The sequence below is a fragment of the Chelmon rostratus genome, chromosome 10 (genome assembly GCF_017976325.1).
Source record: "Chelmon rostratus isolate fCheRos1 chromosome 10, fCheRos1.pri, whole genome shotgun sequence".
Lineage (NCBI taxonomy): Eukaryota > Metazoa > Chordata > Actinopteri > Chaetodontiformes > Chaetodontidae > Chelmon > Chelmon rostratus.
Genome location: NC_055667.1, coordinates 256,765 through 273,767, shown reverse-complemented (window position 1 = coordinate 273,767; position 17,003 = coordinate 256,765). Strand labels below are relative to the sequence as shown.

Here is a 17,003-nt window from a genome sequence, read left to right as displayed (position 1 = left end):
TTTTTTTAATGTACTACAGTGTTCTTGAATGTCCTTAATTATTGATCAGTGGTGTATATAGACAGCAATTACACTGAATTAAGCAAATTGTTGTGTAATTATTAAATATTTTTAAGAATATTTGTTGCTTTGGTATTTTACATGTTATACAGGTACAGGTAAGGTCCAATTTTGTTATACCCATTACTGCCCTACTGTGATGTGAGTTAGAAAAGAGTGATGGCAAGAGAGAAAGGGGGAAATGGTGTTCTTGTCATATGCCCAATTTGTGTTCAATGTCACTGCCGGCACGGTGCAAGATGCTGGTCATTGGGAGCAATATGGGAGTTCAATGTCTCACTCAAGGGCAACAATTTGTCATGCGGACTCTCCAAAAGAATTTAGACCATTCTATTATAAAGCTCCGTTGAACACTAGGGGGCAGAAACTGGCTGAATCACAGTCCCAATATACAATTGGCTTATCAGGTTATCATGGGAAACAACAGCAAACAGCAGCTCTCTGACACATCCAATAGACACAGAGCAACACAAGCATCGAGCATCGAGGTTGTTACATAGACTTTAGTTTCCTGTTCCCTCATAAAATTATTAATTACTGTTTAATGCAGTTGAAAGAAAATTTATTTTTTAGCACATTAAATCCTGTACAATGGCATTTTATTTGCAATATTGTGATTACCACCACACACATTACAATTACTTAAAATCACGCCAAAAAAGAAAAACTTTTGTGAAACAATATCCACATATGCTGTCCAGAATATATTCACAAATGAATTATACCAAATTAATTGCCGTATAGTTGCATTAACCTCATGTTACACTTTAGATGATGAAAACCAAACCATCCCCCCCCAGTTTGCTAAATACTGCTCTGCAGAATTACAATTTATCTATACATTAATTGAAGTGAATTTCCTGAAGGCATCTGATCGGTTACCTCATACTGTATGGCTCTCAGATAAATAAAAATAATTGGACTATAATTTTAAACATCATGATGACTTCTATTTTTAAACAGCAGTTTTATCCAGCAGATACTAAATACATTTTCTCCATCAAACTTTACTGATAATTACACATGTTTTTTTGCATTTAGACATTGCGTTTAATATTGCTGTTATTACACACCACATTTGGCCTTTGTTAAGGCAAATTGCTTTTAGTGATTGAGGGGCTTCCATGGTCAACATGTGTGTCAACGCTTCATGTAGAACAGAGGAACACTACCTGTGATGGATCCTGGTGTCAGCCTGGGTGGGGTGACAAAACTGGCCTCCTCTCATTGTCCTTATGATTAATAATAACAGTCCCACCAAAGCCGCAAACCTGACAGCAGTAGGTTGAACCTTGCTTCTGATTTAGAGGACTGGAGGAGGTGTGCAGCAATGGGCTGCTGTTAATGTAGGGTTTGGGGCTTGCACTTTAATGGCCACCGAGACTTCGCTTTTCTCCACTCACCCAATCAAGCCCGATGAATGTTAGGCTCATGGTCATAAATATGAAGCCCAGCGCTGTGAAACACGCAGCCTGAAAACCCAAAGAAGATGCAGCACATCAATACAGAATCACCAGGCCCACTGTGCCCAATGTCTGTCCTTTCAGTCATGGAGAGATATGAACCTACCTGGATCTTTGGTCTGGAGTTCATGGGCTCCTGGTCGGTGGGGATAATGCGGATGTAGAACAGTCCAGGAAGGATAAAGATCAGACTGGGAGCTGTGGTTGCCCCTGGACACACAGAGGAGGTACAATAAATCAGTCATTGACTTGACCATCTGTGTTGTCTGCATGATTATGGTAAAATATTAACTTGACATTTAGAATCAAAGCTAGTGGGATCATTGGCCAGAAGAGACCTAAGAGTGGAGCCTTAGGAAACCCACATCATTTTTCTTCACTTTACGCAAAGTAGTCCCTCTCCTTCAAATAAGTTTGAAACCAGTTTAGCACCATTTTCCAGCCTGAATTTTTGCCACATACAGTCTTCCACAATGGTTGAGATCTACTCCAACACTATACTGCACATAATCCTGATGCACAGTTGTTGAAATTAATTTTATGTGAGAAAACATCAATGTAAATCAATTAGATTATTTCAATACCTTTAAGTCAACTCATTATTTTAAAATGTGCTATCATTGTTGTTTTCATCCTAACTGAATTTTATAGGATTGCACTTTTATTTCACTGGAGCTATATTTCTTCTTACAAATACCCCTTTCCGCTCAGGCTAAGGTAAGTTAAGTCTGATATCACACCTGTAATGCCAAAGATATCTCGAATGTTGGGAACGAGGATAACCAGCAAGTTGACAGCAAACAGCAGACACATGGCGATGGTGATGTGACGGAGCCAGTGGAAGGGCCTCTGTGGAAACAGTAGCTGCAGGAGGGCACGACGGATCTGACAACGCAGAGGAAAGGATGCACAATGCTGCTCAGGTATCGGACCAAGTCACTGGTCCCATGGCAACAGAATTGGAAGATTTCTGTTTCTGTTTGTCTTCTGTGCTGCTGTCTGGGTGGTTACGGACACAGTCCTTTACCCTGTACTATTTGACCATGAAGCTTTTTTTTCAGCTGTGTCTTATTGTTTGTACTGATGAAAAACATGTCGCTACACTATAAAATAAAGTTACAAATTGCACTCATGATTCAACCAGTAGAATTCCATGACCATGTGGGACATTTCCAAATGTTGGTACAAAAGCACATTGCATATCAAAAAACCCAATAACCAAATTGCATGACCAAAAAAGGAATTGTGACTTCAGTATCTCATAATTATGGCTTATTTTCTCAAAAAAATCTCCTAGTGATCTCATAATAACCAGTCGAGGCAGATGGCTGCCCAACTAGAGCCTGGATCTGCTTGAGGTTTCTACCAGTTAAAAGGACATTTTTCTTAATCGCTGTGTTTGCTCATGGGAAAATTGTTGACGCTCCGTAGATTAAGTGTATGGTCCTGACCCGCTCTACATGGAAGGTGCCCTGAGACAACTTCTCCATTGAACTAAATTTAAATAATTCCATATTCTGTGACCTGATATGTAATTTCATATCTTACCACTGTAAACATTTTACCATTACCATATTGCATGCTTTATTTTCACAGCAATCATGAGATCTGTATTTGGTCATTATGATTGTAATAAGGTGATCTGTATCTTGTAATTATGGGATTTTTTGTCATAGTTATGACATACAGAAATCATAGTCATCTCCATTTATTTTCTTGGATGAATGCAATACGCCTCTGTAGAAAATAATCAGAATTTACATGAACTAGTGTTTCCACTAATAATGGGATGAATTTGTGAACGAGAGCAGTATTTATTAAACCTTTCAGCCCAGCTGTTTCATATTAAAAGCCTGGTTAATTGGCGTACTTCCTTTCCTGGTAGGCTTTAAATGTGAAACTCTATGTAGCTGGAAGTGGATCCACCTCTTTTGAGATGAATTTACCATGCCAATTACTTCTACAGGTACTTCCACCTGCTTTGTATTCTCACCTGGCCTAGTCTTTATATGTTGGACACAGCTCAGGTTTTATATGAGAATTTGCCCACCAATTAATTTTGTACAAAAACACACAAGTGTTTCAGGCCAGTGTGAGTATGTCAGATGGATGTGTGTGTGAAGATCAGACATGTTCTTACAGGGAACAGTACCACAGGCACAGTCAGAGTGACGGCCACCAGGACGGCCAGCCGAACACACAGTATCAGAGTGTCCAGGGGATCCACCTTACTGTAGGTATGGAGGAGCTCTGCTTCAGTGTTCTCTGCCCACACACACACGCACGCACACACACACACACACACACACACACACACACACAGATATAGACCCCATGAGACCTCACTGTCATTTAACTCAGCTAAGTTCTGCAGCTGACTTAAAGAGATGTTGCCTCACCGTAGAAGGTCAGATAGCCAAATATGGCAGTGAAGAAATACATGATGAACATGCCGAGGATGGAAACATTGCCAATATTCTGCATTCTTCTCTTGGTTGGGCTTTAGGGAAGAAAGATATATAGTTACAGTATATCAAGTCAAGAGAGAGGAATAGCCATTAATATTGTTTATTTTTCCAAATGTTTATATTTGTCACACTGTGGTGAGGTTTGTCTCATCTTGGGGTTTTTGTCTCGTTATTTCCTGTTTTATTTAGAAAGCCTAATGTTTCAGAGCACTTGCCCATCCTTCTGTGTCATCGGTGTGTCCGTTCTGATTACCTATTGTCTCCACCTGTTCCTGATTACCCTCCATGTGTTAAATAGTCTGCGTCTCCCTTGTCTTGTGCCAGTGTGTCTTAGTCCGAGAGCCGATTCACCCGTGCCTGTCTTTGTCCCGTTCCCATAGCCACAGCATCTCGTCCACGTGTTCCACAGTCCTCTTCATGAGTGTTTTTTGTTTCTAAGTTTAATAGTTCAGATTTTGACTTTTTCCGTTTGTATTAACTAACCCGTTTTGTAGTCCTCATTAACAGAGTTTTTTGTTTGTTAGACTTTTCATTCTTAGCGTTAGTATTCCTCTGTTTTTTAAGAGCGACTTTTATTTCAATAGATTTTCTAGTCAGGTTTTGTTTTCTGTTAGTCTGTTGTGTTCTTCCTCCCTCTGGAGCGATTTCAGTTTGTAGTTATCATAGTGTTTCTGTTATTTTTCTTATTTTTCCTCTGCCAGAGCGCCTTTTGTTATTTCTTTCCTTTCGTAGAATTCTCAGCCTTATATCATTAGTAGTATGTGTATATATATATATATATATATATAGATAGATAGATAGATAATTTCATAGCTCCTTGTTCCTTTGGTCATCCAAGAGATTTGGAATTTCGTGCTAATAAAAGCTGTGATCATTTAAAGTCTCTGCATCCGAGTCCTAATCGTGTGCTGGCCTGACAATATTTACTTAAACACCCCCAATATACTGCTGTAGTGCAAAAATGTGAAATTAACAGCATTTTTTTTTTTTTTTTTTTTTCGGTAATTCAGTTAGACATTTTAGGTGCACTCACTTTCATTTTGATTTTGAAATAATGTGGTTTAGATGAACTGGATAAAATGTATTTTTGCAACTTGTCTGATCTTCTGTGGCCCAGATGTCATTATAACTGATGGCTACTGATGGTGGCCAAAACCCACAAAAATAAGGCCTAAATCGTAATAGACCAGTTATCTTTTAACACCGAACTGTGTTGACTTTTTTCATTAAAAGTGAGTAGGATGGAACTTTTTTTAAATAATGAGGACACCATCCCAAAATTAAGTGCATCTTCAATGAGCAAGAAGGACCATGAACCAAAGAGCATTCCTTTCTATCTTTAGGTCACAATAAAGAATCTTTGCCACCTGAAAGTTTTCCTGCAAATGTGCTGTGGAAGTGCATCAGGTGAACTGTATGTAAAGAGCCTAATAATGTGTAATCTTACTTGGTCAATTCAGTGTAGATGGGAAGAACTTCAGGGTGACATACAAAAGCAAATGCCAGTATGGGGATGGTATATGCCGTCTGCAAATCAAGTAACCGAGTTATTTCAGTTGGTTGTTTTCCAGGAAGTGCATGAACTCTACACCACCCAATGTAATGTGATGCATCTACAAATAGCTCCTGACCATACATTTGTTCAGAACACACTGTTGTTTATGTCTGCTTAAAATTGAGCAAATTCATCTCTGACCTCTTGGTTGATGGTGAAGAATTTGGCAATGCATGTGTTCTCTGGGACGGGTGTGCTCATAGAGTAGTTTCCAAACAGTTCCAGGGGGCAAACAATGTTGAATCTCTTGTAGATCACCTGTTGTGACAGAGAGAGCCAGAGAGAGTTAAAGGAAGGTTAACAACCGTTATCTTTGCTGCCTTTTGTAACAAAACAACATAACTCGTGGTAGTCTACATAGATGCGAACTAAACAACATACAGTATGTTTAGTTGGCATCTTAACCCTTCCCTACCATGTCTCTATATCTAGGTAAGTAATAAATTGACGTCATGAAGCTCACTGTCATAGAATGGAATAAAGTTGCTGGTAAATACTGCATCATAAAACAATCTTTTTTTGTTTGTTTTAAGTCTGGGTTGCTGTGTAAAATGTAAATAAAAATAGATTGTAATCACTTGCCAGCAGCGTTACAAAGTGTTCCTGAGTCCATGTAGTAACATTCTTTATATCGCGTGTTTCACAAAGTGGTGAACCTCACTCGGTCCTTGCTTGTGAACAACTGAGCCTTTCAAGGATGCTCCTTTCATATCCAATCAGGATGCTATCACCTATTACCAATCAACCTGTTTACCCACAGACTCACCGCAGAGAGGAAGAAGACCATGCAGGAGAGAGAGAAGCCACTGGTATAACCAAGATACCCTGCAGAATACAAGAATACAAGCCTCAGACACACCTCAAAATATTCATATAGGCACAATAAGGATAATTGTTATTGTGTTGAACAGATTTTATGTAAGCTTGATTTGAGTTTCCTCTCCTGCAGGAAAGCAGATCCAATCTTTTGTCTCCTACGTGGCTTTTTGAAGTCTGCATGAAATTCAGTGTACACCATACAATACAAGGAAACACAGACACTGAGTTTTTTCCTACAGACTTGAAATAATTGATGGCCTTGGTGTCCACAAACTGTCAAAAGCATTACTCTGAGGAAATGTTGAATATTATATAGTTGAGAGACCTACCCAGGTGTTTCATAAGGGTCAGTGGGAGGATGATGCAGACAGTGACCATGATGATTAGGTAGTTTCCATTCATGAACCAGTCACTAGACCACAAAACATCAGACACAAAAACAGTAAAGCATATGCACAAACTACATTTAGAGCAAAAGAGAGGTCAGTTCTGTTGTAAAATAAAATTTTTCGATTTGTCCCACGGCAGGAAAATCCATTGTGTTTTACTTGGAAAAAACCTAAAGGTTTCAAACAATCCTTTCTTTTGAATGGTGTAAACACAACTAAACATGGCAACACATGAGAAAATTATCATATAGGTATTGTTGAGATCACTGCAGAAAAAGGTTACTGCTTAAAGTACTATTACTTTTTTCTCCATTCTTGTTGTGGTTTGTGGAGTCTGCTGTTGACTTACTTCAAATTCTGTTATACTTCCTCCAGTATTTCGCTTGAACTTATTTACATCTTGCAAAGCATTCATTTCTCAGTACCAAAATGGTAAGATCATGGGTAAGTTCCACTGGATAAATGAATTCACTTGTAAAGGGTAATGCCACATGGCTAGAAAAATAACCTCTCAATGTCCAAACAGTGTCTCTGTTGGTTGATCATAAAAATTTACTGTGACCAGGAGATTGCACCAGAGCAGGAAACACCTGTTTAAATTTAGTCAGTAGGTCAGGCTTTCATTGAAGCGAAAGAGAGGGTCTGTTACATCGACTACATCTTCTCACTGTGAAGGATTCTTTTGTTAACAGTAAAACATTCAGTTAATTCTTTGGTGTGAGTATAGTGAAACAGAGGAAGTCTGCTGCTACACTAACATGACATATTCCTCACTGCGACATATGTTCAAGGCACCCCTTTCTTCATGGTGATGTACTTGCTACCACAGTGCTCAACTGAAAGCTGTGTTTTCACCTGCTGCTGCTGTTTATATTGAATTTCACAAGCCACATCTCCACCCCTGCAAGACTACCTTACCCCAAGGGTGAGGTCAATATTGTCACTTCCCTCAAACTTTCTGCTGTGCTGAGTTTGGTGTTTCTTAGTGGGGAATCATGAGGTCAGAGCCCAAATACCAAAAAACGTATATTACTGTACATACTCTACATTCACATAATAATCCATTATATGTGAGTTGGCTTACTGAACTTGTCATTAGAGCACCAAATGTAGATTCATTTGCAGCTGAAAAGATTTACTTTTTCAGTGTGAAGCAACAGTAAGAACCAACCTTTGGGCCTGACAGCCACAGACAGGATGCCAGAAAGTACTGAGAGACTCACTAACATATACTGTAGGTGGGTTTTGTCTTTTCATCTTTTATCTTGGACCTATCTTTGTAATTGACACAACCAGATAAAACTAATTGAATTTCACACATTTTTTTGGTTTTAAAGTTGTAGCGATACTCACTCAGAGCTGGATGTCTGGCCAAGAAAGGCTTGGATGACAAGTGGTAACTCAGATTTGACTATGAACAGGTAGCTGGACATGGCTGCAGGTCAGGAAAAGGAAAGGTATTTAGCATTTACTTATTCCTTCATAACAGTGATGTTGTGATGTCCCTTAGAAAAATGAAAGAGTAATTATTATCATTAAAAAGGGAATATTAATAACAATAAAAACAATAATTCTGATTCTAAGGTAAAAGGTTTACCCATTAGCTACACACAAAGATATGTTTTTAGTCTGCTTTGGTCACTGTTGTAGTGGACCTAGGTTAGAGAATTCCAGAGAGCAGGACCAATGTGACTGAAGGCATCATGAGCTGTCATTGAATCTATTCTAGGTACTGTGAGGAGACTTTTACTTGATGATCAAAGATCTGTCAGTTGTGGATTCAGTGAGCATATCAATGACATCGGACGGAGCTTAGCCATTCAGAGCCATTCATTCATATTTGAAAAGAGTAACAAGTATTTTAAAATCAATTCTTTGTTTTATTGAGAGAGAGTGAATAGAAGTTAGGAGTTAGGAGTGTGTTCATCATGTGTGACATAGACATTTCAAAATACCACACCTATATGCCAGTGTCTTACCTCCAATGTTATGCAGTGTTATTATGACAGCTGCTATGATCTTCCCTGGATGACCAAAAGCCCTCAGGCCAAGCTGTTCATAGGCACGAATACCTGAAGAGATCAATGACAAAGAACCATGTTACAAAACTGACTTTGGACATTCAGACATCTGTACAGGACTGCTAGTTGAATTTGCTTCATCTACAGAAGGGGGGAAGTGAAGAGATTTTTGAAAATTTGAGCTCTGAGACCAATATTTTCTAAATTTCCTTACCCACAACTCCAGCACTGCGTAGGAGCAGGTGGATGGAATAACAGGACAGACAGGCAATACATGTCAAAAGGATCCTGCAAAACAACAGGTATGGTAGGTAATGTAGTTAAAGTCCAGATGAAAAGGCATTTCAAGACAATTCCGTATTGCAATGTATTTCCAAATTAAACAGGATAGGCATAATGTTGGGAGGGATTCAATTTGAACATTGAAAAGTGAGCTTTTCATAATAGACATGGAGAATTACAGTGATTCAGATGTGGATGCTAGCCTCCATTCAATTTAACCCAAACCAAAATGTGTCCCTACACCTAACCAAACTGTTTTTGTGCCAGAACAGAACGATAACCAGAGTTTTGTCACAGATGTATTTTCCAACAGTGATTTCTAACAGTTCTGGAAGGCACAGACTATGGTCATGAGGGCTAAATAGATGTATAGATGGCAAGGTATTGATTTGAGTGCACAAATTATTGATAGGCAATTCCTGCTGGGATCATCTATTACAAATGCGTAACAATTCATGTAAAAAGAATATCATGAAAACAAACATTGGAAATCAACAATAGAAGGCTTATATTCATTTGTGTTTGTAATGTGAAATATTGAGTATAACTGAAATGTGAAATATTAAGTATTTCTCAAGACTGCTGAGTTTTTATTAGATATATGAAGAATTAGTTTATCCATGATGAGATGCCCCTGTCCCTACTTGCTAGAACCATGGCATGAACTTCAAAATAAGCATATATTTAAAAAAAAATAAATTGGTTGGTGAGGTAAAACATTAAATATATCGTCTTTATATTGTTTTCAATTGAGTATATTTCAAAAAGGATTTGCAAATTATAGCATCTGGTATTATTTATATTTAACACAGTGTTCCAGCTTCTTTGGAATCAGGGTTGTATATGTCATAACTACATTTGGAATAAGCCATACCCATGTTGTGTAATATTTACTTTGTCTTGCGTCTACTGTGTGCCGTTTCTAGGGAACTACTGACGTACAGAATTTGAGTCTATCAGCTGCACTCTCTGTACCAAAGTGTCTATTTTTTGGTACTTACAGGAAGAAGACAATGCCAGTGTTTGACATGGCATATGACAGACCCAGGATGCCACTTCCCATGATGGCGTTGCTCAGGTTGAAGACAGACATCCCGAAGGAGGTCTTACCCTCAAACTAGAAAATATATGACTGTAAAATTAACTTCAAAGACAATATAACAATGATTTCACGTTATGCTGCATATTGTGATATTACATCAACATTCACCATTCACCAGTGTCCAGGCAATGCAATACCTTTCAGCATCCAAATCACAAATCATGCAACCATATCTTCCACAATATGCTTTAAGATGCAACACTTTTGCAATAGCATTTATGTTTTTGGGGAAAGCAATACTGCCTGGATTATGTTATTTTTTTCAGTCTAGTTATTCCTGCAATATGTTTATGTGTTGGCAGAGTTCAGGTTAGAAAACTAAAAAAACACTTAGCAATAGCATTATGTGAAGATAGTGATTGTAGATCTCCACAAAAGCTGTTGTTGGTGACATAGCACATACAAAAAGCTGAGTTAAATTGAAGAAAGTTGAATTAAACCAAAATATAATTCAAATATATATAGTATAGATTTCTAACATTAGATAGTATAATAATGAAAATAAGTTAAGATGAACTTTCAATGTTTGAACTTGCCCAAGCATCTTTATTCCAGTTTATGCCCCAAGGACCTTTATGCTGCATCATCATACCATACATCATAATGTATGAAACAATTTTTGGGTAACCAGGCACAGACATCACCATCCTCAGGTTACAAATAATAAAAAAAAAGATGAATTATCTTTATCGGAGGGTGTTGTAACGTGTCAGACATAGAAAATTAAAGCAATCACATGATACATGCATCATGTGGACACATGAAAGACATTCACCAAATTACCATTTATAGACTAAGGTACAGTGGTCCCCTTTTCTGGCCCCCCTCCCCACCTTATAGTTTTGTATAGTCCATTAGAACATGATGATAACACAACTAAAAAATAAATGTTCATTGTTATGAATTATACACTATGGAGCACCGACAGGCTGCATGGTCTCTGCCTCTCCCTCATACTCACATCTGTGAACTGAGGTCTCTTTGAGCCATCACTCTTGTGTTGCAGGAACTTTTCTTCCTCTGGTGGGATTCTGTAATATTCACCACAAACAAAAAATAACTACTGTACATCTACAACTTAGATAATATTAACATACTTGGAAACACATGGGAAACATACCCTCCCTCCACGGGCACAGCAACGTCATGGTGGTGACTACCATTTGATAGCTTCTGCAGTTCCATACTTATGACAGGTGTATACAATAGGCTGCCTTGTTTCTTCAGGTAGATGGGAAAGAAAAATCAAAAGAATCAAAAGAATGAAAACTTACTGAAAGGTGAAACCTGAAAACGAAGACACAGGACACAAACGGCTTAAAACCACCATATGCAACCACTGCATATTTAGTCATTTTATATTGACTGTAGAAAACTGAATCATCAAAATGTAAACTGGTTAAAACTGTTTTATTTTTTTTTTTGCATCGTTAAAAACACTGTAATACAAATCCAAATACATGATAATAAAAAGATGCATATTTGTAGCCATGTTAGCTAGCAGCATGGGTCTCGGAATCTTAGGGCTTCAATTGTTTTGGTCCAGAGTGAAATGATTATAATAATGAAGTTTATTTAGCACTTCTCGAAAGAGATATTACATCTTGACACCCAACGAATGTGAAATGTAAAATTATTCAAAAATAAAATTAATGACAGGACTCTTGCATGCTAAAAAATGCAAAATGCTTTTTGTTACATTTAAAGTTAAGTCAACTTCATTCAAACAACCCAAACTCATAAATCACAAATGTGCCTCAGAGGACTTTTCTGTGGAACATGACACCATCTACACTCCAAAGTTACATTAAGAGGGTTAAAGGAGTGGTGATATCTCTTTAGGGATGAACACGTGTAATAGAACAGAATACATACATAGCAAGAGCAAAATCACACTAAAGAGAAACAGACTGACAATACTAAGTAACAGTGTGCAAACATACAATAATATATAATAATCATCATCTCGGTTTCCAAGCATCAGCATGTGGTTGTTTCCAGAAAAAAAGCTGTAAAAACCCATTTTACACTACCTGCTCCGCAGCGAACAGCAGACACACACAGTTAGAGACTAGTTGGTGAACATAGTAGAGCATTTAGCAGCTAAAGAGCCAGATATTTCCTTAAGGAGTTGGTAAAAACCAAAACATCTATACAAATAAAGTGCTGTAATCAAGTGGGACAGCACAGTCTATATTACTCAACTGCTGATCTCCTTTAAAGCTGTACTCAAAGAGTGACCATCTTTATATACATGTTGGAACTCATGAACTTTGTTCACGGAAGAAGAGTGAAACCTGATCAAACACCACTTTTCCATTAAGTTACTAAGTACAAGAAAAATGCTGATAAGCCTGAGAGCTGTTGGCTCCTATAGAAATAGCAATAACTTTTGCAGCTTTCAAGGCTTTGGGGCACCCTTGGAAATGTTTTGCTAAAATGTTTGTCGTAACACCTTCAAAAGTTGATGGTGTGCCAGTGTAGCTTGTTCAACTGCACTCACATGTATAGAAAGCTATAGGTATTAAGTATTTCAAATGTAAATGTACTTGGTACAATGGTGCTTCTGGTAAACAGCCAACGCTTTGCAAGATAAAAACCTCACTGAAAAAACAGCAAAAGAAAGAAAGAAAGAAAAAACACCCCTGAAGACTGATGACTGAAAAAGTGAAACAATCCCATATGTTATGGTGATACATTTCATAATACATCTGTGCAGCTTTAAAAGGCAGACCTGCTCTATGTCGTATCCTGTTATTTTTCCATTTAGATGACCATTTTAAGACAAATGCAATGAGAGCTGAAGCCATTACTCAATTATTCAATTGACAGAAAATTCATCTGCTGCAATTTTGCCAATTGATTATTGGTTTAAGTAATTTTTGAATAGAAAAAAACCAAAATCACTAGTTCCAGCCTCTCAAATTTGAATAATAGCTCATTTCTCTAGACTAGATATTAAGCTGAATATTGTTTTTGTTTTGGCTCTCTCAACCCCTGAGGAACAGCACTGTGCTGTGAGCTGATAGTGATGAAAAAATTTGTCAGTCCTTCCTTGGAGATGGAAGTATATTGTATATTGTGGTGGGATGTCAGCTATTTTATACCCTGGGCCTCCAAGCCTAGAGTTAGTCCAGCCCTGGAGTTTGATAGCACTTTGTAAAATCTGAATCCAGTATGGAATCAGTTTATGGAAACTTTATCAACTCAGTATCTAGCTAGCTATTAAGAGTTTTTACCTCTATCTAACAGTTACAAAAATAAATGAGATAATAATTAATAATTTAGAGAAGATCAATATAGTTGGCTCACAGAACCAGACCTTAGCCAGGACTGTAATATATTAATTATACATTTTGTATTGGTAAGCCAGTTTTCCAATCCCAAGTGAAAGGCAACGTGGCTTTAAAGATAAGAGGTTGGAGTGAAGCCAAGTCTGTACGGATCCAGTTGTGGATATCTTCTCCCTGTAGGCCTCAGTAACGACAGACAACATGATAACAGCTGAGAATGACCTCCCTCCTCAAACATGACTGAGCTGGCTCCTCAGACATTGACATTTTGTACTGTAGTTGTCACATGGACTATATTTGTAAATACTGTCCTTTTGCAGAGAGACAAAGAAGATATTTATCATGCACTTTATATCTATTACTATATCCGTGTTTTCCAGGGAGAGAGGGAGAAATACATTTATTGTAGCATTGTCATGCAGTTCAGGTGGTGGTAAAGTGATAAGATAAGATATGATACAATACAATACGATACGATACGATACGATACGATAAGATAAACTATATTAATCGCCAGCTGCAGAGATTTGGTAAAGGGTTGCATGTCAGAAGTGGGGTGAGAAAAAATAAACCTCTGCATACTAATCTCTGCTGTCTGGAAATGAGTTAACAGTGATTTGTGTGCTCAGAGCATCACTTATAATCATGTAATTAATCCACAGGAAGAGCAGGTTTTGTCTGTCTATTCAAAGGTTATTAGTCACACAGCACTGGTCCGACTTTAATGATACTTATAAGAAGGGTGCATGTTTGCACTGCGTGTCTTTATGCTACAAAGGCTGTATTTACTGGATCTGATTAGTATCAGTAGTAGCTGTATTTACTGGATCTGATTAGTATCTGATTGGATCCCAGTTTTGTTGAACTCAGATGAATGATGCATTTTTGTTGCTTAGAAAATTTCACACAATTATTACACTTCTGATGCAATAACTATATAGACAATGTCCCATACAACTCCCAAATGCCAGTTGTTAATATTAAAGAAACTTGTCAGTAGAGTATATAAAAGTCAAAGTCAAACTGTTTCCTGTAGCTGTCTGCTCACCTGACATTATTTGACTTATTGTGATGCAGTTACACCCACCCACCCTGTGCACCAATCAGGTTCAGGAATTTCTTGCCAATGCTTTTTGGCCAAGGACACGTACAACTGTAAACAAAAACTTCTATTTATGCGTGTGCTTTCAGTGGGTTGTTGAGAATGAAATCATTATTTATCCACCAAAGACCAAAGAAGCATGAACATGATTTTAAGTTAACAACTTACAATACTGTCCCGATGTGGGTTTAACCCAATCTAGCCTACATAGAAACTAGCAGATGTAAGCTTTTGGGAGTACACTTATTTTCTTACAGTGAGACATTCAGATAGATATCAGTTGCATGTCTGTGTTAAATACAGAGCTGGGGGCAGGATGTGGTTAGGCTATCTTAGCATAAAGGCTGGTAGCATGTGAAAAAAGACCTGTAATCACCTCTAAAGCTCACTGATTAACATGTGTCTGTTTGTTTGATCTGTACACATGAGAAATATGAAAATGACGACTTGGGTTTTTTACACTGTGTGTTTTATCTGACCTGGACAGTATATATAGTCTGCCACACACTGAAGTAAGATGGAACATCTGGTGTGCAATGTGTCCTTGAATGAGGCTCTGCCCTATTTTCCAAGCATGGAAAGTGTAGATATGTAGCTTATGTAATACTGTCACCTTTTCCCATGTGTTTTAGTCTCTTTATTAATATGTGTAGCATATTTAATAAAAATGTGCTTAACATTTTTATTTAATCAAAAATTAAATCTAACTATCTATCTATCTATAGATAGATCTCTATCTGAGATCTCTGGTATGACAAACGTCCACTGAGGCTCACGTTTACCTTGGTACCAGGCAAACTGTTAACTGTTTTTTGTTGATTTTGTACGTTCTACATTTATGTGTAGTAGCTGACAGACATACATGTATACATACATGTCATGATTAAATGAGTGAATTAAAGCATTTCCTCCTTTTTTCACTTATTTCTTACTTTACAAATTATATATATACATAGACTATAGACTTACCATTTGTTATTTAAGGATTAAGGACATTTTTAGAAGGAAAAATTTAACATTGCCAAAAGAGTGAAATTCCATGTTTATACAAAATAGATACCAAATAACCTCAACAGCAAGCAAAAACTCTGAACAAAGTCAGTGGCGACTGCAACAATAACAGAAACATTCATCACTCATTTCAAAAATAATTAGTAAAAAACTTGATAAGTTAGATTAGAAAATTGCTTTCAATAACAATTAACAATTTAAATTACAATATCTAGAAGAATCAAGCTCAAATTTTTTTTTATACCAAAAAAATAAATAAAAGGGTTACCAAAAACTGACTGTCAGTAACTGTTCAAACTGTTGGATCACACAGCTGCATAACCTGTGCATACAATCAGTCTAATGAGTCTGATAAGCCTTTCAAAATTAAAGACCACCAGTTACAAAGTTTTGGTCTTCTCCCATGGTTCCTCACTCATCCAGAGCAGACCTCCTCAAGCTGCCAAAACACGTGGCAGCACTCTAGTTCCAAATCAGCCATAAGTATGGAGTGACTTACCTCCAGAAGCAGGCCCAGCTGACTCTGTGACACAGAGTGGCAAACAGTGTGGTGAAGTTCTGGGCTTCAGATGTGTAGTTTTGGCTAGGAGAATGATAATGCTGGCCTGTTTTTGGAGCCTAGCAGAGAAGCATAGAGCGTCTCTGGGAGAGGCTTGGAAAAGGGGAGCAAATGTGGGAGCATGCAGGGAGGACGGAGGGCTGGTGAGAATGATGGTTTCAAGTTTCTTGTGATGTCACATGTAGAGACACTCCTCTTCCTCTCCAAAAAAACAAAATAAATAAAGAAAAGAAGTTAACTGTGACTTTCTCTCAGGGATGATGGTGATGGATTGCTCTGTGGAGAATTCACTGGGTTCCTATGCCCTTTTCATACACACCTTGCCTATTGAATTGTTTAGTTGTTTCTACTCTCTTCACACACCCAGCCTCTGTGCTGTGCTAGCAGTGGACATATGGTAAGGTGATATGCACAGGGTTGCATAAGAGCCAGACTGCTGGTGGGCAACTCTGCATTAGAAACAAACTAGAAAAAGCTAGCTCTATTAGATCAATGTGGAAATGTTCCACAGAAAAGTAAATATGTAAACCAGCGTTCCCCAGAAGTGTCCGAAGTGACCTTACTCCTGCAACTGCACAGAGTTGTTTGAAACAACACTTGCTCCAGGGACACACATTCCCATTGATTTTTTGGTATATTGTTTCCACTCAGGAGGATTCACTTCCATTAAATGTGTGTGTGGAGGTTTGGCTGCAATATTCCTTAAGACATTAAATCCATCATTGTATGATTTATGGTGTACAAAACATTTGGAATGATATTTGAAATTATGCTGAAAAGGACCATTTAAGTTCAGTAAAAAAAAAAAAAAAAAATCCTGGATAAAGAATGTATAAATTATACAGATTAACAAAAAGGCAGTAATGGTGGTAAATGGTG

At 37.7% G+C, this 17,003-nt stretch overlaps 1 protein-coding gene across 1 annotated transcript; it reads right to left on the bottom strand.

Annotated features, from left to right (window-relative positions):
• Nucleotides 1-642: 642 nt before the first annotated feature.
• slc38a5b (solute carrier family 38 member 5b) lies at nucleotides 643-16,203 on the bottom strand. The gene is made up of 16 exons (XM_041945742.1): nucleotides 16,065-16,203; nucleotides 11,280-11,380; nucleotides 11,121-11,190; nucleotides 10,059-10,174; nucleotides 8,990-9,063; nucleotides 8,734-8,826; nucleotides 8,108-8,189; nucleotides 6,695-6,777; nucleotides 6,313-6,371; nucleotides 5,688-5,804; nucleotides 5,439-5,518; nucleotides 3,923-4,023; nucleotides 3,664-3,788; nucleotides 2,264-2,408; nucleotides 1,630-1,733; nucleotides 643-1,532 (listed from the first exon to the last, which is right to left on the bottom strand). Exons 2-16 carry the CDS (start codon nucleotides 11,342-11,344, stop codon nucleotides 1,428-1,430), a joined length of 1,419 nt encoding a protein of 472 aa, XP_041801676.1. The 5' UTR covers nucleotides 11,345-11,380; nucleotides 16,065-16,203; the 3' UTR covers nucleotides 643-1,427.
• Between the last annotated feature and the right edge of the window lie 800 nt (nucleotides 16,204-17,003).